The sequence below is a fragment of the Sceloporus occidentalis genome, unplaced genomic scaffold (genome assembly GCF_023333645.1).
Source record: "Sceloporus occidentalis isolate IW3139 unplaced genomic scaffold, rSceOcc1.0.p SCAF_81, whole genome shotgun sequence".
NCBI classification, from domain to species: Eukaryota; Metazoa; Chordata; class Lepidosauria; order Squamata; family Phrynosomatidae; genus Sceloporus; species Sceloporus occidentalis.
In genome coordinates, this window is record NW_028317061.1 from 4435003 (window position 1) to 4459679 (window position 24677).

Below are 24677 nucleotides of genomic sequence, written 5' to 3' on the forward strand. Positions count from 1 at the left end.
CCAGTTAAGGCTCCTTAGGATGTACTGGTACCTCCTAATATTCCACATTGGACGCACATGTACGTCCTGACTTTGTTGCTGCAGCAGGGACATCTCCCAGCTGCTACATGGAAGGTCAAACTGTCTACGTTAGAATTCAGGCATTCCCTTGCAGTAAGTGTCAATGCTGACTTTATAGACATTGCTGTGATTGCTGATTGCCCCACCAGCTGGCTGATCGCATGTATATAAGCAATGCAGGGCTATGGAGACCTGAAAAATAAAATGATTGTAGACGTATTTGGGCACTTCCCAACATGGCAGCCCATACAACCCCTGCCGGCTCTATAATGGAGACATGAAGAATATGTAGCTGTGATAAAGGACATTGATAGCCATGCATTGTGGCAACTCCGGTCCCAGCTAGTGGCGGTGGCCTGGGCAAGAGTTGACATACCTTGGGCCAGAATGAATGGGACCAAATGCTGTTCCCTCGCTAAGGTATTAAAGACACTAAGTCAGATCCTCAGGTGAGCTATTTTCTACCGGAGACTCCATGTTGAACCCAGTAAATTCCTCCATAATCTCCATACAGAGTGGCAGGAAAAATGTACAATTCAGTAAGATTTCATGTTTTGTTTCTGATGCCCTCAAATACACTCTTCTTTCATAATCCTATTGGATGATGCATCTTTGCCCTATAAAACACTCATAAAACCAATTCTGCAAGTAAATTACCTGTATGTTAATCCACTGATTTAATATCCTATTAAATTAGTTCAGTTCATGGTGCATCTGTTTCGCTAGAAAGCAGCAGTGGAAATCTATCAGTCAATCAAAATTCCCATCAAGGCCTTGGTTGCTGTTTAATTGGGCTTCCCTTCTCAGTTTTACTTATTTATGATGGTCAATTGAGCTGAAAAATTAGGTAGCAAAGCTGTTCAATCAGATGACTTTTTCATTTTTGCAGCACAGATGGGAGACTATGGGAAGAAGATTAACCACCCGAAACATCCTAGTATTAAGAAGGATAACATGAAAACTGGCAACAATAATTATTTAGCAATGTTTACACCTCGTGACTGCCCTACATAATGTTGAGATGTTACCCCTTGTTTGGATTTTTTTTTAAATGATTTATGGGGTAAACGACCAGGTTTTTAAAACTCTATTCACGAAGGAGCAGGAAGCGTGCACTGGATTTGGTACAAGGTAAAGGTAATATATCATAGTGAAGGATTGCCTTTGTTACTATTAGGTTCAAATCAACAGAACATTGTGTTGGTAACACAATATCACACATTTCTATACTCATACCAGGGATCTCTCAGTTGGACCTGGAGCCTCAGGGTGAAGCTCTGCTTTCCTAGGTCTCTTGGTCAATATCTTCTTTCTCTGGGAAGGAGGGGATACGTTTGGCCAACATCCACTTCCCACCTACTGACCCTTCCTCCCTCACCCCACAACCTGCTATATTGTGCTGTTGCAGTTTGTGAATAACCTTAGATTAAGAATTTTGTTTGTGTTCTTACATAGTTTATCATTCTGTATGTTATAATATCACCTGTAGTATACTCTGCTACAATATATTAAAGTACCATTCCCTTTTAAAAAAATGTCCTGTTGTGTCTGCCTTATTGCTTGTAAGGTTATTTCAGATACCCCAGCTAAGTGGAGGCACTGCGTCATAAAATCCACACACTCAACAATCTGCAGAGGCTCAGGACTACCTGCTGGTGCTAATGTTGTGGTAACCAAACAGAAGACTAGCACTGGTTCCAGGTTAGTACATTTATTTTGACTGTGTTATGGAGTCTGAACTCGTAAATACCCACATATTAACCTGGTTTGGGGACAAAGATGGCACAGACAATCTGTTTGGGGCCAAGATGCCACTCACAAGCTGGGAAAATGTTGCTTGGTGAAATTAGTGGGGCCCGGGGCAATTTCTGCATCAGGGCCCTGTTGTTTCTAGTTACGCTCCTGCCTCCAACCTTTGTAGCAGTGACCTCCAGTCCAGCCACTGCATCACGGACTTCCAGGTCCGCGTGTGACCGCTTTAGAGCCCTGAGCTCCGTCTGTGTGGAAAGTCTGTGCTGATACTGCGGATTTTTGGTACAGAAGCCCAACCATTTAGTCTTGGTTTAGTGACACCGCATGTAAGTTAGGACTCGACTCTCATGGGGTGCCTGCATGTGGCAGGCGAGCTTATGTGCTTTGACCAAAAAGCCTCATGATTATTGAAAGTATACATTTCTTTGCTGGGAATTTGTTTTCCTCTAAAGACTATTAACTAGGTAAGTAAATTAACTATGTGTCCGGTCCCAAACCAAGAGGAAATGGCGATGTTTGTATAATGTGCAGATTAAATACACACCTGGTGCCAAGGACTCAATTTAGCCTTGGATGAAGATAAGCTGCTTATTTGTCCCTATTTTGGTAAAATACGGTCTGTTTTTCTTATATAAACTCTGACTCTGGGCATTATATTACTGTGGTTCAAAACCTATGTACCAAGATTACATTTTTTTCTAATCTAATCAGCTCTGAAAGAACCTCATCTGGTCTGAAATTGTTAACATACAGTAAACCAATATAGGAAAAATAAAGAAGATATAGAAGTCTGTTTAATCAACATTTCTGTTAATATAGAATATTTAAATTTATTTAAAGGATATAGTTGTCAATATCAGTTATGTTTCACGAACACTTAAGTGGTCTGTTTACATTTTCCAAAAAAAAAAAGAAATTCAGTTGTTTATACTGTACATTCATGGCCTTACTGATATTGCGGTCATTTTTCTCTAAATGTTCTTTTATTTGTATTGTTAAATCAAGTATTACCTGTGCAAATTACACAAAATAATACTTCTCAGATGGAAAGCAGAAAGACAATATCAAGGCCAATTGTATTAGTAGATGTAGTAATAACACAAGGCCAGCAGGTGGCGATGTGATACATTGCAAAGTGCAGCAAATAAAGCTACGATCTGTTTCAGTTTGACATGGCGACGAGCACGTGGAATGTAGAATTTGGGTGCCGTTTAACTGGATAATCTGAAAAATGTGATTTTCAATTTTCAAGAATCTGCAATATGGCATACCATTAAATCTTGGGCACAATTTACCCCTTTTTTCAAGAGTCCAGAAAAGGGGGGGTATATAGTATAGCCAAGTACAAACTTGTTTATGCTGTATGATCGCTCCATGAGATTGATCCTGCAGCGTTAACCCCATAAATGATGTGAGTGCGGCATTAAGTTGAAAATGCTGTGCCGAGGTTTTGTTAAAGGCTAATGAAAACGCGAAGACATTTAGTCTAGTATATAAACTATAACTGTTTCTTTATTTCAATGAGAGACTATTCGATTTTATGTCATCATATAAAATATACTTATATACATACCTGGGAACTCTCCGGGTTTGACCCAGAGATTGCAGGGTGAGCGCTGCTCCTCCGGTTCAAGACCCGAATCCTCCGGGTCGCGGGAGCAGGGTCTTGACACGCTTCGCTCCATTTTTTTCCTTTACATGGGGGTGTTTCCCCCGACGTCAGCGGGAACTCCCCCGACGTCAGCGGAACCGCCCACCGACATCAGCGGGAACTCCCCTGATGTCAGCGGGACCGCCCACCGATGTCAGCGGGACCGCCCACTGACATCAGTGTGCAGTCCTGGCTGCGTCCCGCAAGGGAAGGCTCCGAGTACTCGGAGCCGAGAAGTTCCCAGGTATGCATATATATATATTTATTTATTTATTTTTGTCTAAAGGGTAATAAATGAGTGTTCCCAGGATAAAAATAGGGCCGTGTGCAGTATTGCTCTAGCTATTCTCATCTTGAATATTCCATTAGTCAAGTTTTCTATTTGATATAATTTCACTTTACAGAAGTTTTAGAAAAAAAACTTCTCAGCAAAGAAATAATAAGTTATTTCCGAAATGTTGCATACTTTACAAGCTTTGAAGTAAAATATTTCATACACTGTCCGTGGTGCTGAAATTGTGATTTGCCCTGCATGGCTGTGACTTATCCCCCACATAAACATATATTCCAGGCAACAAGCTTACCCCCCAAAAAGTGTTTATTATTAATATTATCATTATCTTCTATTTCTATAGCAATTAATGCAGCGCTTCATAAAGTATATACATTGAAAGGGTCTGACAAAGCTAGAATTGAAAGAATAAGGCAAACCGATAAATTAGGTAAAGCTGCAATCTAGAGGTTTAAGTAATTTTTAACATAAAATTATTATATTCTAAGCATGAGGGATAGACCCCAATTTCAACCATTGCGACTATATTCAAAGCAAAAGTTATATAACCAATTACCGTGATTATGAAAACTATATCAGGAGCACCGGTATATTCCCCACAAAACAAAGTGTAATAATTTGATTTATTTTGATCAGGTAGGACTTAAAAACACATGTCCTCAAGTAGCCCAATATTCTTAAGCCATTGGCGCCCCTGCTTTTGAGGGTTGTAACTTTATTTATATAGCGACAACAATTAATGGAGCGCTTCTTACAATACACATATTCAAGCGGTATGACAAGACGAGAATTGACAGACTAAGACAAACCGATACATTAGGTGGAGCGAGCCTTACAATTGCCCTCACCCATTTTTTCTAAGTATGACAAAAAAAAAAAAATGTATTTCAATAAATGAATGCCTTCCTGTCTTTATTTTTATCTTTTTAGTTATTTGTATATTTTCACTGTTTATACTAAAATAAACTAAATCTTCTATAAAGTTAAGCTTTAATAGTATGTGTGAGACCAGCAAGATGGTTGTCAGTTGGCTTGAGAAACGATCAGCAGACTCTGCTACAGCGCTATAGAAGAGGATTGCGCTATATAAAACAATAAATAATAATATGTAATAAGTGGTTGCCATTCTAAACCATGCCTGACAGCCACGTTGCTGGCATTCTAACGGTTAACACCTTTGGGGCTGAAGCTTTTTCATAATCTAAGGACCAGAGGTCCTGATCTCCTGTGTGGTGGCAGGGAGATATCAGGACATACGGTACATCCTAGTGGGTGTCTTGGCACAGCTTTTAAAGATGTATCATTGCATTCTAAGGAGTGCTAACAGGTTAAAGGTGCTGTTCCACCCACTGTTAACACTTTTGTAACTAGATACAGAATTACAAGCATCATCCCTAGTACTCAAAAATAATTATTTACTCATGTAAATGGCATCTCATTCATAATTTATGCCCAGAACACTGAATTGTCATGTAACGCAAAAGAGGAGACACTCATAGGTTATTGCCATAGAAACGGAAAGAGCTTCTCGCAAACTTTGCGTGCTCTTTTTATATTATAAAACCTTCCCAGGAAACAATAAAAGGGCAGATCTGTGGGTCTGATTTGAAAGCATTGAAAAGTTTAGGAATATTTTACTTTGCACGGCAAAATTGAAGTCCACTTGGTGAAACTCGCATGACTAATTATGTGTCCTGAGCTGACCTCTCCGAGGGATTCTATCAATGCAGAGGGGTATGTATTTTTTCTGTGTGCTATGTGATCTATATACTTATATTTATTGCCTGCTTTCCTACTGCGCTCCATTAATCTTTCTTGGAACTCATTCCTACTTTACACTCTTCCCATGTAATAGTTGCCAACAATTTTCTGAGAATTGTGTTACTGATCTTTTGGCGCTTTTGACCTCTGAGCACAATCCCAAAGCTATTTTCAGTGGGGTTCTGTTGGTCCATGCTGGACTCCAACAACTATTTATTTCAACATTCACGACCATGTGTAACATAGAAATATACAAACACAGACATTCAATCTGATGGCAGATTTTTCCATGTTTTCTATTATTATGATTTTTTTTTTTTTTTTTTTTTGCAGTGACATTGTAACATAAAATTAACGCGCATATCAAAGAAAAAGTTTTGCTTGATTTTTTACCTGCTATCAGTGTGTAGTATTACTGAATCTCATGTACTTTGGCATTCTTTAATTTATCAGACATACTGTGATAAATACTGTTAGTTTACAAATAGATACTAAATATACATTTTGCTTGGGAACCGAGCCTGGTCATTCCCTTTCTCCTCAACACTTCAAGTTCTTGTTGTACTTTGTGGCATTGCAGAGATCTCGCTTTAGCACAAGGGAATGTAGGCATTTTCTGTATGTATCTCGGCCATACTTATACCCGAGTGCGTTCGTCTGACCCTTCCTTCGACCTGGCAGAGAGACGGGAAGGTCTGGTTTGGCTTGATTTGTGGGGGTATCTCTCTGCTGCCAGGCATCTTCACGTATGCAGCCATGTTTGTAGCCAAGGACATTGGCGAATTGTGGCCAGGAGTTCTCATCCTTCCTTCTCTGAGGAATAGAGATAGAAAGAACTGGGGCATTGGAGTGGTTTAACTGGTTTCTGGTAGGTAGTGGGAATTCTAATTATTCCTCTCATCTATCAGGACATGCACTAATGTGCTACTGTCCTAACCGGATCAGTTTAGCCATGTAGCCCAGTATGGCACCCACCAAGAACGCACGCATCAAAAGGACCTGCATAGGAAATGTATACACTGAACACAGAAAAGATCCGGTCGTGATGTGACTGCATCATTCATGATTTTTGCCAGAAAAACGTAATCGTTATGTGCATACCTGGGAACTGGCTACCTTGCAGTATGCGGCCAAGACTGCCCAGCTAATATAGCAGGAAACACCCCATTTAAAAGGGAAATGGGCGGGGAGCGGGGTGTGTCACGACCCGGCTCCCGCGACCCGGAGGATTCGGGTGTTGACCCAGAGAACCGGAGAAGCGGTGGTTCACTGGCAGATCTCCGAGTCAGACCCAGAGAGTTCCCAGGCATGGTTATGCGACACAAAAGCATGGACTAAAAGGTTTTTGCCATAAGAAGCCTATTTAAGAAAAGGGTCTGTCCAGAACAAAAGTTTAAATAAAAGTAAGTGCAGAGTATACCAAATTATCATAATATACACAATTCTCCCTAATTTTACTCTCCCAGTAACATATACTGTGAGTCCTCCTCATGAAAAGCTCTTTTTCTCTTGAATTATATGAAAACCTCGTTGGGTTCTTCCTACCCTGTCTGATGTGTTGGCACATGTCCTTAAGAGATGAACTGCCAGGATATGATCCCAGAGTTACGCAGAGAGACATGGCCTGTCCTAAACACAACGTTTGCAATATACTTTTTTTCAAACACATCTTAATTAATTGAAATTACAAGCTCCTAGAAGCAAAAAAACTTGCACTTCTTTTTAATGTAATTGTTTTGGATTGTTGTACTCATGTTTCTCATATATACTTATATAATATATATATATATATATATATATATATATATATATATATATATATATATATATACTTGTTTACTATGGACTGCGTTGGCACACATTAAGGATGAGCATACCGTAATAGAGACATGTTGTCTTTTTATTCAGCCTACAAGGATTTTTAGTAGCGTAGAATTCACAAGGTGACCTCCCAATGCGCTTCACACATTACATTAAGGAAGATGTTTCATCTATTTAAATCTGATGGAAATCGGACTGTTTCCCATGGCACAGATCCCATGCAAAGCTTTCACACTGTCCTTGACTACTATAAATAGGACATATATTCAGAAACACTCAATTTTTTGATCACTCACTTTTTTTATATGGGAATGGCTGATTTGGAAACAGCTCAAGCATAAAAGGTGAAGGGTGATATTAAAAAGTAAACTCTTTACGACATTATGATCACTTACTTAAAAGCGTTGGCTTCTTGCTTTTCGGGGGGCCTTAGTTTGAGTACCTGTTATCGTAGCCAAACATTTTCCGCACAATTATATTTCCAAAAACAGGTGTGAAACAAAAAATAAAAAGGCACCTTTGAGATTTTGAAATAATATAACTTTTTTCACGGTTGTACTATCTAGGGTTTATTTTCATATAATAAGTTAGCAAGTTTAAATTCACCAGCAGAGATGGCTAAACAGATGGCAGTAAAGGGGTCTTTTCTGGTTGCGAGGGTATTGCCTTTATATCATGTGAGTAAACTGCAAATGGTCTGGGTAGGGGGCAGCATTTTACCATGAATTGTTTGGTGGCTCCATAACCTAGTGAAAGCTGGTCATGTAAGTTTGTAGTATTGGAGTTTTTATTTTATAAAGAACTCATACGATAAAATCGTACACTTAGAAAATCCAAGCCCTTAGGGAGGAATGTAGGAAAGAGGAACTGTTCATGGAAAAAAAGAACCTTGGTTGATTATGATAAATTAGGTTTTAATTGTTCGTTAAGGTCTTATACTTGAGTAGGTTTTCTCTCCATGGTCCACAGTGATAATTTCTCACATTTTAATGAACATTCTGAGACAATTTTACAGAGTAATTTTGGTTGAAAAAACACCCAAGTTCAAAAAGTTGAATCCCACTGTTGGTGCAGAAGGCAACAACTGACCCTGAAGACGTGTTCTTTTCATGTAATGATTTCCCTAACACAGCCCTGTTATTTTTTTGCAAATTTATGCCAAAATGCATAACTTGACCAAATCTCCTTGCAGGGATATAACATCTAGTTCAGACTGCATTACATTACCTAACTTTGTGTCATCTGCATATACATATATATATAACACAACATCTGCTATGTGTTCATATGATTAAGGCTACAGCTATATGAATATGAATGGGTATTTATATATTATCACATATGATATATGTAATGAAATTAAATGCTATATAAATTCTATGTACTTTATTTTGAATTCAGACGCAAATCAAATATTGATCCATGTTTATCATTGAATGGCAGGCAGCTTTTACCACAAAACACAAAATAAAGTGAAAAAAATAAAACCTGCTGAAAAAAATGTACAATGTACAATCAAATACATCCTCTATGTGTACATTCATTTGGATATAAGAAGACTCAGACAGCCAACATAGTCCACACTAAATCTGGAGCTATCTATAGATAGATACACACATACATACAGTGTATGCCAAAATTTTAGACAGGTGCTAAAACCGAGTTAACAAAAAGGATAATCAAATAAATATTTGGTGTGAGCTCCCTATGCCTTTAACCCCTTCGTGACAAAGGCTGATTTTACTTTTTGTACCCTTCGTGACAATGGCCGTTTTAACATTTCTGCGCTGCTCGTGTTTAGCTGTAATTTTCTTCTTTCCCGTTTACTGAACCCACACACATTAGATATTGTTTTTGTCAGGACAAGAAGGGCTTTCTTTAGATGACATTGTTTTGATTGTATCGTATTATTTACTATTAAAAAAAGTATAAAATATGGTGAAACATTTAGAAAAAAATGACTGTTTCTAACTTTTAGTTGAAAAATCTTTTACTCATCTATAAAAGGTAATAAAAAACCTGCTAAATAGATTCTACTATTTGTCCTGAGTTTAGAAATACCCAAAGTTTTTATGTTTTTTTGCTTTTTTCTGCACGTTATGGAGCAATAAGTACAGGTAGCGTTTTGCTATTTCAAAGCCATTTTTTCCAAATCTGGTAATTCTTCCCCTCATGTGCCATTTCGGGTATCTTTGAACCCGGCCAATGCAATTTACCCCATCAAATCATATATTTTTGAAAACTAGACAGCCCAGGGTATTCCAAATGCTAGAATTTTAACCCTTTCCAAGCACTTATTCTACCATCAGCCTTTGTCAAACTTTATGGTAGTAATTTTTTTGCATTTGTTTTTTCACACACATTTAACTTCAGGTATGAATAAATAGGTTCTGGTATATGTCACTATCATAAAACACCCCAATATGTGTTAAGCAACATCTCCTGAGTACAGCGATACCTCACATGAAAGATTTTGTCTGGCTGTTTGGGGGCAAAAGGGCCACATTTGGGGCATGCGCATTTTCAATGTTGAACTTTGGCATTTGGGGATCCACTGCCCATGCCCTATTTGGTACATCTTTGAGCCGGGCCATTTCAGTGTGCCCAATAAAGCCATATATTTTTGAAAACTAGACACCCCAGGGTATTTCAAATGCTAGTATTTTAACTCTTTCCATGCACCATATCTACCACCAGTCTTTGTCAAACTTTGTGGTAGTCATTTTTTTGCATTTGTTTTGTCACACACATTTTACTTCAGGTATGAATTAAAAAGTTCTCGTATATGTCACTATCACAAAACACCCCAATATGTGTTCAGCAACATCTCCTGAGTACAGCGATACCTCACATGAATCATTTTGCCTGGCTGTTTGGGGGCAAAAGGGCCACATTTGGGGCATGCGCATTTTTCAATGTTGAACTTTGGCATTTGGGGATCCACTGCCCATGCCCTATTTGGTACATCTTTGAGCCGGGCCATTTCAGTGTGCCCAACAAAACTATATATTTTTGAAAACTAGACACCCCAGGGTATTTTAAATGCTGGTATTTTAACTCTTTGCATGCACACATTTTACCACCAGAATTTTTTCAAAGTCTGCAGTAGTATTTGTTTGTGTGTATTTTTCCCCCACACACCTACTTTATGTATGAATTTACAGCTCCTGGTATATGCCGCTGTCACACGACACCCAATGTTCAGCAATATCTCCTGAGTACAGTGATACCCCACATGCATGGGTTTGTCATTTTTGGGGGGAACTTAAAGGCCACATTTGGTACGTGTGCATTTTTCTAATTGGAAATTAGATGTGTGGCCATTCTTCCCCCCCCCGTGTTAATTGGGACATTGTTGAACCCGGCCAATTCATTTTACCCCATTAAATCATAAATTTTTTTAAAGTAGACACCCCATGGGCATTTAATATGCCAGTATTTTAACTCTTTCCATGCGAGAATTGTTTTAAGCTAATATACTAATTTTAGGACTTGCTCACAAAAATATATTTTTTATATATATATTTTATTTTTTTTGCCTTTTTTAAAAAAAAATTTACATTTTTTTTCAACTTGAAGGTTCTCCTGATAGTGACATCAGTGGGAAATTATTTTTACATTTTACTGTTTTTTTGACTATTTTTTTCTAATTATTATTAATTTTATTTTATTTTTTTATTTATTTTTATTAATCACACTGTGATTAGAAAGCTGGGCTCCATTGACTTGCATGGTTGAATGCAGTACCTGTATTCAACCTGCAAGTGGAGCCAGAGTTCTCTAGAGGGTCTGGAGACCATCTAGCGAACTTTTTCGTCTTTATTGTTTTTTTTCCCGTTCACAGTCCATCCCGAGGTAAGTGTTTGGTGTCACTGGATGCCTCCTGATCGAGGCATTCCAGCGACACCATTTAAGTTTAGGAGGTGATCGTTGATCGCCTCCTAAACGCTTTTAAAACGGGCGTCCGCCGCCATACAATGTATGGCGGTTGTTGACGCCCCGGGGAAGGGCCAGACATGGCCCCTGGTGCCGATCGTGGCGTTGCTGAATGCCTCGAGGTCGAGGCATTACAGCAACGCCGTTTGGGTGCAGAAAGCGAAAGTAGATCGCTTTCTGCACCCGTTTAAAGACATGCCGGTCCTGGCACGTCAATTGTCGTTAATGACTTGATTTTCCGTGACGTTCCTGGACCGGCAATTGTCATCAAGGGGTTAATATGTAGGTTGAAACAGAATCATTAACTGAAACAGAAACAGCTGTGTAGGAGGAATAAAGCTGGGTAAGGAACAGACAAGCTCACCAACAAGGTGAGGTTTCTGAAAACAGTTTAATGTCAAATGTCCTACATGCAATGTTGAGGACCTTCGCAAACGGAAGATGTCCCACAGTGCTATCAGCATTGGCAGAAAGAACTGTCCAGAGAAGTCTGGTCATAGAAGACTTGCGGCCAAAAAGCCATAACTCTGATGTGAAAACAAGGCCAAGCGACTCGACTTTTCATAAAATCACAGGAATTGAGGTGCAGTGAGGCATGTTGGCTGCATGCAAGTTTGGAGCTGCATTTCTGCAAATGAAGTTGGGGATTTGGTCAGAATAAATGGTCTCCTCAATGGCGAGAAGTACAGGCAGATACTTATCCATAATGTATTATCATGAGGTAGGCATCTGATTGGCTCCAAATTTATTCTGCAGCATGACAACGACCCCAAACATACAGCCAACATCATTAAAAACTATCTTCAGTGTAAAGAAGAACAAGGAGTCCTGGAAGTAATGCTATGGCCCCCACAGAGCCCCGATCTCAATATCCATTAAGGGTGCCTAAATCCACAGAATAACTGTAGTTAGTTCCCCAAGATGTTTGAAACAACCTACCTGCCTAAGTTCCTTAAAAAAAAGTCTGTGCAAGTGTACCTAGAAGAATTTATGGTGGGCACACCAAATAAAAGTTTGATTTTTGTTCTGTTCGCTCATTTTGGATTTTGTTAAATGATAAGAATAGATGATTTACATGCCTATTTTTGAAAGCATTCTTACTTTACAGCATTTTTTACAACTGCTTAAAACATTTGCACAGTACTATATATACTGTAGCTTGGCATTTGTATTTTTGTTTAATAAGCAGCACCTGTTAGATTTATTGGACTCGAATGTTTTAGTGCACCCACTTTAACCCAAAACCACATTTTCTGAGAATACTGCTGAAATCCTAATCATGGCTTGTTTAAGCTTGTCTGGTGCAAAAAGTAGTTTCTTCTCATAAATTGGTAACCAAAATGTGTGAGAGGGAAAGATGACTCAGCTATAGCAGGCAAACAAATCAACAAATCTTAATGACATTTTAGAGGTTTTGCCATTTATTTTCGTGTGTTTTATTGCTGGCTCTCCTTGCTGTCGGAGATTCATACGAATGCACAAAATTGGCAAAATTCATTAAAAATAAAGTTTGTATGAATACAAATGCACAGGTCTATTATCTAGTACATAATCTGAAAATTTCATTTGTACAGTTTACAGTATATTTAAGGGACTGAGAGCACAGTTTTTTTATTAATATACAGACTGTGTTGTTTTATATTTAAACCAAGTTATGATAGTACATCATCTTATAAATAATTCTCTTGAATATAAAATGATTTCCATCATTGCATTGTGTCCTCTTTATGTGTCTTGCGATTAATGATCACAAGATAAGATTGTGAAAATTGAACCTTGTGGATACAGAACATGTGAAAGGGAGCCATGGAGATACCGTCATGATCGCATCACAAAGTTGACATAACAACCAGAGAATTCTGGCTCAACAAAGATGGTTTGTAGATAAAAACATAGTTTTCCTTATTTAGAAGACCAGGTATAGTTTGCTAAATAGTAACGTTTAAATAATTATTAACGGCAACTGCCTGTGACCTCGGTAATGTCCAAAATATTTGTCTTAAACTGTGTATTTTCTCATGGTGGAACAAGAGGCCTTTTGAAAATTTAGCCTGGTAAAGAGGGTTAAATGGAGCAAGTCCACATATTACAGCGAACTTTTGCCCTCCAAAAGAAGTTACATTTTATGTTCAAACAATGAGCAAGATTTTTCTGAAGTATATTTCTGTTATTATTAACTTTATGACCTCTATGATTAAAGAGAAGTGCAGAAGGAGTGCAGACTGTGACTCAACTTTCAACTTTTAACCTTCTAGAACAACACTAGTTATTATGCTAGTTCCAGGAGTAAAATGCAGCTGTTTCACTGTTCTATGTCATCATATTTGAAAGGGATAGGACACTGATCTATATTCTGATATAAGCTAATGTATCGTTGTACATTATATTATAAACTGTACTATGATATATATTTTAGAAAAAATAAAAAGAATACAATTACTGGAGTCCAGGCAGTTTTTGAGCTGACGGATATTCTGAGGTCTTACATATGGCGACTACAAGACATCTAATAAAAAGAGCATTCTGAATAGGTACAATCTCTTGTGTGGTTCTGGACATACGTATAAATGTTAAATACCATATATAACTACATTTTAGCAGGTATTTTAATATATTTGGATTATTATATTTGGTTTATATTATGAGTCTGAGAGAGAGAGAAAAAAAAAGTCTATTATAGTGTTCATGTAATTTTCTCCAATTTTATTACATAAGCTGTGCTATTGCACTTTGACTTTGATCACAGGGGCCTGAGATTTTAATTAGTGCTCATAGTGCCCTGAACAGGAGAGTAGTGCTGCAGGGAATGAAACCATTCCTTCCTAAGTAGGTTATGTCTCTCTTCAAATGGTAGGCTTTGGAATTTATAATTACTGTGGGTTAATAGTTGTACTGTTACTGACCTTTTCTGTGCACTTAAAAAAACATATACTGTATATACAGTCGTATGGAAAAAAACTACATCCTCTTTGAATTATATGGTTTTACATATCAGGACATAAGAACAATCATCTGTTTCTCAGCAGATCAAAAAATAGGTAAATACAATATCAAAAGACATTAATTATTCAACAAATATAAAGCCAACATGGAGAAGCCATGTGTAAAAAAACTCAGTACACCCTTACTGATTCCATAGGAATTAAGAGTCGCAGATAGGTGCTGCTAATCAAATGCCCTTGTTTTATCAGCAAGTGTGGTTTATTTGGGAGGGTTGCCAGGAAAGGTTCCACTTATTCACCTCCTTCTTAGTAAAGCAAATCTTCCTTAAATTAAGTAAAACCTTCTTACATTAAATAAAAGTAAAAATGTCAGGGGCTTTGTGGACTTTAAGCAAACTTTTGAAATTTTAGTCTGCGCTATTGCTGTGGGAGCAGCACAATTTTGCCTTCACAATTTTGCCTTCATACATACAATTTTGCCTTCATAGTAACCACACACATACTTTTGGGATCCAATTGTCTTATTTATTAAAGAGACACATTCTTTACCTTGAGGGATTCATAAAAGCCATTGCTGGATCCCCCTTGGCTTTTTTAGGGTTGTGCAGGTTTCACAGAGTCAACCTGCAGAAGCTTGAAGGAAATTCAGCAAAACTCAGGCAACCGCAGGCTGAGCTTCTGAGTTGAATCCCCAAGTAAAGTCAATGTGAACAACTTAGAAACTCAGAAAATGCTTGGTAAATGGTTAATTCTACAAACATCTTCAATTTGCTATATCTGCAAGGGGAGCAGTTTTAAGCTTCCTTTAATTGGTAGATATCATCTTAATGAGTAGCCTACTAGAACTCTGCCAGGACGATTACCATTAAGGATAGAGTTGCATATCTCGCTGTATGTAATTGCCCCTGCTGTGCGCTTTCATTCTTTGATAATGTATATCTCCTTATTTATCATCTCACTATTTTGCTCTCCATCTCTAAAACCTCTTATTATCACATTTTGATCATATATTCTTTCTAATGACGATCCTTCAGTTGTAGTGCTGCCTTTGTGCTTTCCCTACTATCATGTTACCAGGCCCATGTGGGGACCAGTACAAAATGCCCTTCCCTGTAAATAATTTACTTTGCCCTTTGCCTCTTCAGGGAAATGTAAACAAAAAAACATGGAAGGAGTGAAATTGTGTGTGGCAAAAAACCCAGAAAATGATGTGTTCTCGATAAGATCTTTTACTTTACGATTACTTGTTATTTATAACTAATGGTACAGAAACGAGAAATAACACATATAATGTAAGCCAGAGCAGAACAAACACAAACTAACTGTGTTTACATCCAAGTTTTGGCTATTATAATTTTATAGCATTAAAATTTAATGTAGTTGAGCGTATGGGGTAGGAGGGCAAGTAGGATGGAGGATGAACAAATTAAATCTAAATGTTGGAATGTGCTTACGAGCAATAGATAAATATGGTAACTGGAGAAAAATAAACCAAATAACAAACAAATTCCATTAAGGTATCCCATTGGCCTGCAAACAAAAGAGCTAGAACACTAATTAATACTGAAGAAAGAAAGTAAAAAATTAACCGGACCATGCATGGGTTCAATATGTTGCGATCATTTTAAACTATGTTTATTTAGGTAATATATATATATGTATATATATGGAGAAAGATCAAAGCATTCTTAGTAGTCTCCATTTTTTATATGTTCCAGTACTCTTCCTGGAAACCCAAACATCTTCCACTTAAGTCTCGTAAAATGACTCACACTTGAAATGTTTACTGGAACTTACTTAATATTTTTGTTGATACAGTTGAGTATATTTAGCAGATAAGCATACAGATGCTGGAATTTTTTTTGAACAAAATGTATTTATTGATTTATATAGCACCATCGTGTTCTGCAGAACCGTACAGTGGGTAACAAGACATAACAAGCAGCGCATACAATAACAAATTGGACTTACAAAAACAAAAGGTGAGGAGCGTCTTGCTCAAAGGAGCTTACAATCTAGGAGGAGTTAAAATGTCGTTATGATGAACTAGCCATATTAGTTAAATAAATTATAACATTTCTGGACACAAGTATTGTATATTAATACAAAAACAATAAAACATATAACACATCTTTAAGTAATGAACAATCCTAACTCCGAAATAATTCCCCAAATTAGTTAAAATTGTATCTGATATCTAGATTGCAGCTTGTGAGCAGAGCCCTCTTTACTTAATGTATCCGTTCACTGGCGTAACTACAGGGGGCCCGGTGGTACCCTGTGACTCCTTGTACTGTCTCCTCTTACCAGTTACCGATACAGGGAGACAGGAGCGTATCCGGGTCATGTGACCCCACGGTGAAACAAAGGCTGCCCTGCACAGTGCGTGAGCAACTGGAGAGAAATCTGCAGGAGCTGTGAGAGGTAAGAAGGGACAGGCGTGATGTATCTATTTAAATGTTTTGTATATATGTATGTATGTGAGCATGGATGTGTAATTATGTATGGGTCTGCATGGAAGTGTAATTATGTGTGTGTGTGTGTCAGCATGGATGTGTAATTGTGTGTGTGTGAGAGCATGGGTGTGTAATTGTGTGTGTGAGCATGTATGTTATAGTAGTTGTGTGAGTAAAGTATGTTTACATATGTGTGCCAGAGTGTATGTTGGAAGGGGGGGGTAAAAGGCAAAGACGGCATAGACAAGTTGCTAAGTTGGGGGCCCCAGGGCAATTTGCGCACCGGGGCCCTGTGGTTTCTAGTTACGCCCCTGTATCAGTTTGTCTTAGTCTGTAAATTCTAAATTTGTTGAACCCTTTGAATGTATGGACTAGACTTGTGCGTTTGGATTCATACAACTTTTTTGCCGGTTTTGTGTTTATACGTATCTCCGATTCCAAGGAGGGTCTCTAACGTAACAATCGAAAACGAATGGCAAAATCGCATAAATTTTGTTAAGGTTCATTCATGTTGCCAAAAAAATGAGGCGGGGTCTTATTGATGGTTATGGCTGTGATTGACGGGTCCAACAACCTGTGAGTTTTTTCCTTGCTTTTTTCCCTGGCCAATCAGCGTTTACAAGGGGAAGGGACAAGCATTAGATATATAAGTGTGCTGACTCCATTTTAATTTGTCAGTAGCAGTTACAGACTGATAGGAGTTGGAGTGTGAGACAGTCAGTATCAGTTAGCAGAGGCTGAGACTGATGCTCAATCATTCCCCATCTACCGCACTGCAGGTCACTTCAATGGTGTAGTGCAGAAAGTTTACTGGGATGGGGTGGATTGGAGAAGCTGTATATTGTTTCATTATGGATATACAGGGACTGCAGCAGACATTTTAAAATAATTCATCAAAATATTGGTGGAAAAAAACCAGGCATTTGATTGTGCTTGCACACAGTCTTTTTTTATTTGTTGTAATACTATTCCTAATTAGAGTTTATTAAAACCTCTAGTTTGTGGCAAAAATATTGATAAATATTGGTGATAAAATAAACTGGACAGCTAGCCAAACCATCCACTTCACCTCCAACACATAGAGGCCACTAGAGCACACCAAGGTTATAGCTCTTTTCTACTCCATGCTAATGTTGCGGATGAGCAGCACTTGTCATCTCACATTTCGGCAGCTCTTGAGAAGCCTGGGCACTGCCACTTTGGGCATCGCCTTTCTTAGCTACCTTTAAAAAATTGCATGACTTCCTGGAACAAAATGAGGTCTTTATGGGCGACAGATTACAAGTGAAGTTTAGAGCTGACAGGTTGCATGCCAGCCATCATGTGCACCCCAGATTACATGCTGATCACCCTCTTTGAGCCAAGGATGAAGGGCAAGGGTAGTAATTTTAAAACTTGGAGAGACAGGCTTGTCGGTAAGGTGTATGAGATACCAGCACAAAAGGGGCATGCTAAGTGAAGGAGAGATGCAGTAGTTGGACATGTGAGTGGGAATTAACACTTTCCAATCCATTGCACCCATGCAGAGCAGCAGCATTAGATACACCAAAGCATTAGCCATTTGGCTTGATACTTTTGTAGGTACCACCCATTTTCCTCAAATTCAGACTAGTGCCTCTGAACTGCCACTACCTTCTACCACTAAGTTATTGGGACCAAAAAGCTGTTATCTGGCCAGGTCTCTGCTGGTGGGCCACCAGTTGCTTTCATGCGAACCCATCAGTGTTCAGTGTGAAAGGCAAGATACTCAACCCCCAGAGAGCACACGTCGCCATCTTCTCCACTCTTTTCTTTTTCTTTTTCAAATATTGGTGAAACAGCACCAAGGTACAACATATGCCTATCATCTGCCAGTGCCTGCCCAGACCACATGCTTTATCACTGCTACTGCTGCTCCTCAATCTCCTTCCTTACTCTGGGATGGTCAGTTCTTTTAATTTTTCATATATTGTGAAAAGTCTGCTGTACTGAATGGCTGGATGTGTCTGTCTGGCAGTGTCTGCCCTGACCCATTGCCCTACTGCTGCTGCTCATCCGTCTTCTGCCATTCTCTGGGGATCAATTATTTAAATGTTTTTGTACTTTGTGGAAATTGAGTCCTGCACCAAGGGGCTGCATGTGTCTATCTGTTAGTTCCTGCCCAGGCCAAATGCCCTACCTCTAGAGAAAGGCTTTTAGCAAAACATTGAGGATTTGTCCTGTTCCACCATATGCCCTTGTCTCTACTTGTTGTTTTTGATGTTTTGTTACATGCTTTTTTGTATTCATGCCATTTTCATTAGAAAAACATGGATGTGTCTACCAGCCAGCATCTACCCTGTGCCCTACTACTACTACTGCTGCTGTTGCCATATCACCTTCTGTCAGGACTCGGGTGATCAGGTCGGGTAGGAGCCCATCCGCAGGGGATACTTGGGGTTCAGTATGTAACCCACGGTGCATGATTATGCAAACAAAGACACCACAAACAGAAATCCAGGTAATGCAGTGTATTTCATGTATATAACAGGACCAGCAAATAAGGGTAATATAGTCTAAGCAAGTAACCGGACGTATGGCAAAATAAAATACAGGTAATAAGTCTTTTGGCAGGGAGCCCGCTTGGAAGGGCACGACAGACAGAGAGCCCGCTTGGAAGGGCACAACAGACAGAGAGCCCGCTTGGAAGGGCACAACAGACAGAGAGCCCGCTTGGAAGGGCACAACAGACAGAGAGCCCGCTTGGAAGGGCACAACAGACAGAGAGCCCGCTTGGAAGGGTACGAAAGGCACACAGCCCGCTTGGAAGGGTACGAAAGGCACACAGCCCGCTTGGAAGGGTACGAAAGGCACACAGCCCGCTTGGAAGGGTACGAAAGGCACACAGCCCGCTTGGAAGGGTACGAAAGGCACACAGCCCGCTTGGAAGGGTACGAAAGGCAGGGAGTCCACTTGGAAGGACACAAAGGCAGGGAGTCCACTTGGAAGGACACAAAGGCAGGGAGTCCACTTGGAAGGACACAATAGCAGGGAGTCCACTTGGAAGGACACAATAGCAGGGAACCAGGAACAGTACAGGTGCAGAGCCACAGCAGGAAGGTCCATAGACTTCAATACAAAGGCCCTGACTGAAGGGCAGGGCAGGTTCATAAAGGCAGGGCAATCCAGGTAACAAGGCCCAGCTGGATGTAGACTAGGGCTCAACCCAGGTAACAAGGCACACCTGAGTTCTAAATGCTCCAGAGGGTGGAGAGTGGCCACTAGTGGTTGCAGATGTAAACACCACAGGTATAAAAAACCCATGGTTCAGGCAGCGAAAAATTGGTTCCTGACAGTACCCCCTCCCTAAGGAGCGGCCTCCGGGTGCTCCTGGGACTGTAGAGAGGCAGTATCAAAACCTGTGGTAAGAATTCCTAGCCCTAGCACGTAGAGCTTTTTCAAATACGTGCAGGTCCTCCTTTCTTACTACAGTTCCGTTGGAGGCAATGACGCAGTCTGAGGAAAGGTCATCTGCAGTGCAGTTGTAAGACATAGTGGTATTGGATGCTGGATGCATAGACATGATGGCACTGTTCCATACTCTCTCTTTCTTGGCTGTCCATGCACCAGGGGTCACGAAGCTGCCCTGTACCCAGGGCACCTCTGGGGGCAGGGGGGTAGTACCTGAACTGCACTGGTTCAAGGCTGGAGTGGCAGGCTTAACAGACTTCTGTTCACGCAGCTGTTGCTCGTAATGCTTAAGTTCTTTCCTATGCACAATTGTCCCGTCAGATGCTAGGATGTAACCAGGAGCCCCTAAGGAGTGTTTTGCTGTTTGGGGTCTACGATTCTTTTTCCTGGGAGTAATGGGAGTGGTGGTCCCAACTGCACAAACAGCCGTGGGGTTATCAATTGCGGGTGTGTCTGTTGTATCAGCAACAGAAGCATCTGAAGACACGCTGTCCATATCAGACCAGTCGGTTTCATCAGAGATGGTCTGGAGGTCATCCGACATGGCTTCAGATGGCGCAGAAGTGCCAGGTACTGTGGATTGGTTAACCCCAGGATCACCAGGTTGGGGAAGAGATAGGGTGTGCTCCAGCTTTGATGCGTTGCTGTTGTCACATGCAGGTTCCTGGGCCTGGGGTTTGTTGGTGTGGGTTGCAGAGGGTTTAGCTGGTTTCAGAGGACATTGGGTGATCCAGTGTCCCTTTTTGCCACAGTAAAAGCAAGATTCCTCATCACGCCTTTGTTGCAATTCGGTTGCGGTAAGGGGTTCACGTTTCCTAGATTTCCTAGGAGATTTCTGTTTCATACTGGTAACAGGCTTGTTGGATTTCTCAGGTGATGTAACAGGTGTAGGAGAATGGTCTTCATGAGAGTGATTGGAGTTGGAGTCCCAGATTTGCATTAATGATTTGCACAGTTCAAGCAAGCTTTCTCCTATCACTTTGATGACTGAAAGTAACCCCGCTGACTCCTTGTAATGGCCTTTGTATTCTGTCAGGACTCGGGTGATCAGGTCGGGTAGGAGCCCATGCGCAGGGGATACTTGGGGTTCAGTATGTAACCCACGGTGCATGATTATGCAAACAAAGACACCACAAACAGAAATCCAGGTAATGCAGTGTATTTCATGTATATAACAGGACCAGCAAATAAGGGTAATATAGTCTAAGCAAGTAACCGGACGTATGGCAAAATAAAACACAGGTAATAAGTCTTTTGGCAGGGAGCCCGCTTGGAAGGGCACGACAGACAGAGAGCCCGCTTGGAAGGGCACAACAGACAGAGAGCCCGCTTGGAAGGGCACAACAGACAGAGAGCCCGCTTGGAAGGGTACGAAAGGCACACAGCCCGCTTGGAAGGGTACGAAAGGCACACAGCCCGCTTGGAAGGGTACGAAAGGCACACAGCCCGCTTGGAAGGGTACGAAAGGCACACAGCCCGCTTGGAAGGGTACGAAAGGCACACAGCCCGCTTGGAAGGGTACGAAAGGCACACAGCCCGCTTGGAAGGGTACGAAAGGCACACAGCCCGCTTGGAAGGGTACGAAAGGCAGGGAGTCCACTTGGAAGGACACAAAGGCAGGGAGTCCACTTGGAAGGACACAAAGGCAGGGAGTCCACTTGGAAGGACACAAAGGCAGGGAGTCCACTTGGAAGGACACAAAGGCAGGGAGTCCACTTGGAAGGACACAAAGGCAGGGAGTCCACTTGGAAGGACACAAAGGCAGGGAGTCCACTTGGAAGGACACAAAGCAGGGAACCAGGAACAGTACAGGTGCAGAGCCACAGCAGGAAGGTCCATAGACTTCAATACAAAGGCCCTGACTGAAGGGCAGGGCAGGTTCATAAAGGCAGGGCAATCCAGGTAACAAGGCCCAGCTGGATGTAGACTAGGGCTCAACCCAGGTAACAAGGCACACCTGAGTTCTAAATGCTCCAGAGGGTGGAGAGTGGCCACTAGTGGTTGCAGATGTAAACACCACAGGTATAAAAAACCCATGGTTCAGGCAGCGAAAAATTGGTTCCTGACACCTTCCTTACTCTGAGGGATCAATTCTTTGAAATCGTCCAATTTTTTGAGAAATTTAGTGCCATAGCACGCTGTTGGATGTGTGTATCCTTTGCTGCTGTGCTGGCCCTGCAGTGCAAAATCAAGTCTGGAGCTCTCCCTAAACCTTGATGGTGCTGCTGTAGGTGAAAGGCGAGTCCAGAAGCGTCAATGACCTCCCCCTTTTGGGAACGTTTGCTGAATGTCGTTTCTGAATCAAAAAAGGCCCCTGAATTTCATCTGAACGGAACGAGTGGGAAATGTAATTTGTTGCCCAAAAACAAAAGTGGGAAAAAGAAAAGTGGGAAAAACAAAACTACATTGTAGTCTGAATCAATTTTGCTTGCTGTGCAAGCAAAGGTCTAGTCTTGTCTATATATATATATAAATGATGGGTAATAATATTAGCAAAGGGGTAACAAACAGCGCATTCTGTGAAAAGAAAGTGTGTATTGTGACGAAGCGTTCAACACAAGACCTTTTAGCCACCTAAAGCACAACGTAAAGGCAAAAAAAGCTGCCTTATCAAATTTGAGTTGCGCTTTAATTGTCAGTGCCTTCAAGGACACATGACCTTGTAATGCCTTTCTTGTACAATTTGGATTAAAGAATGTAAGATTTTTACAGTACAGATAAATATTGTCCCTCAATCAGATTCTTACGACTTCCTTATTTTTTTTCTCAAAGATAAAGCTTTGGACCTACTTCCCGTTCCCATATTCACATTCTACCCCTTGTCTACTTTTTATGTTATCATTTGTATTTTTCCCATCCTGTGACCTTGGACTCTTGTGGGATCAGTTGTCCTGTTCAGCGCACTACGCATTTATCTTTAAGTTCAGAGCCTGGCTGCTTCCTGTCAGAAGATAACTGAATAGATTGCTTTCATTATTGTTTATTGAATTTTTTTCATTGGCGTATTAAAATTTGCTTATTAGCTGTCAAGGCCAGGATTGAGCCACTCAGTTTATTTATTGTGTGTAACGTGTTCTGCAGCATGCTTAGGGACATAGGAATAATGTGTTTCTCATTCATGATCGCAGCTGTGGCTCTAGGCAATGTATGTGCGATGTTTTTATAATCTGCGACCCTATTAACTGAGATTTCTTTCCAGGATATAAATATTAAATGCCATGAATATATTTTCTCTATGTCTGTTTACTATAATCGCAGACATAACTCATGTTGCTTCCACCCACCTTCTTTGATCTCCCATCTTTTTACTTTTCAGCTGAGATATTTTAATGGACATCGCAAATGGTCACTTTGGTTCTATTCTTCCCCTGAGAATAACCAATAGCCCCAAGGGCAATGACCAGCAGAGTTCGCCAACAACAGAGACAACCACCCATCAACTATAAAGTAGCCAAGTGTTACCAGTCAACAGGCAACTTCCAGGAAGCCGATAATGTGGTCTGGAGAGAAAAAAAAGTGTTAAAGATACAGTTTGCTCTCCCTGACCCTCCACCTCTCAAACACAAACAAAATAAAGGAACTACCTGAGGTACAAGCTGCAGCCCTGCAGCTGCCTTCCTCCTTCCTGGTCCAACAATTCTTGACGTAGACAATCGGTGGTAGGAAAGCATTCACTGATCAAGTGCCGTAAACTGACTGAAGTCTATCACTGGCATGGAGATGTGTTTGAATATATTAAGCTGAACACATCCTCTGCAAGGCATACAGCTGGGGATTGGGGCAAATATGGGGATTCTACAGAATGCAAGGAAATCGCTAAAAAGGGTAACACAGGTATCATGATGGCTGGGGTGTCCCTGTAATGTGAAAAACATATACCGTATTGGCTCGGATATAGGCCGCCCCCGTATATAGGCCGCACCCTAAAAGTTTGGTGCTTTTTTTTAAAGAAAAAGTTTTTTTCTTTAAAAAAGCACCAAAAAAACATGCTGCCACTCTGTCTCCCCCCCCGAGATATGCTGCCACTGTCCTCCCCCCCGAGATATGCTGCCACTGTCCTCCCCCCCAGATATGCTGCCACTGTCCTCCTCCTTCCCCCCCGAGATATGCTGCCACTCTGCCCCCCCCCCGATTTACCAGAGCAGACTCCCGGGTGTCTTGCGGGGCCGGCCGGGGACATCTACGCAATACGCATATACAACTTCCGGTGCCGGCACTCAGCGGATGTGCCGGCACCGGAAGTTGTATATGCGTATTGCGCAGATGTCCCCCGCCGGCCCCGCAAGACACCCGGGAGTCTGCTCTGGTAAGTCGGGGGGGGCAGAGGTAAAACACATCGTGCGGACGGTCACCGGCTGCGGCGATGCGGGTAAACAACCTCCGCAGCCGGTGACCGTCCGCACGATGCGCTTAGACAACCTCCCGTGCCGGCACCCCCCCCCGTGGGAAATGCCGGCAGGGGAGGCTGTCTGAGCGTATCGGGGAGTAGGATGCAGGTCCCCTGCACCGCTGCGGGGGATCTGTATCCTAACCCCGCTGCCTGCCCGGCGCTAGACCCCGAATATAGGCCGCACCCC

The 24677-nt window shown here is 41.0% G+C and overlaps 1 protein-coding gene across 1 annotated transcript in view; it reads right to left on the reverse strand.

The window, feature by feature from the left end:
- LOC149285321 (uncharacterized) overlaps positions 1-20644 on the reverse strand; it is a 63863-nt gene extending 43219 nt beyond the window's left edge. Inside the window, exon 1 of the mRNA XM_089495537.1 lies at positions 20096-20644. Within this exon, the coding sequence (XP_089351663.1) occupies positions 20096-20644 (549 nt within the window). The remainder of the gene's footprint in view (positions 1-20095) is intronic.
- Positions 20645-24677: the final 4033 nt, after the last annotated feature.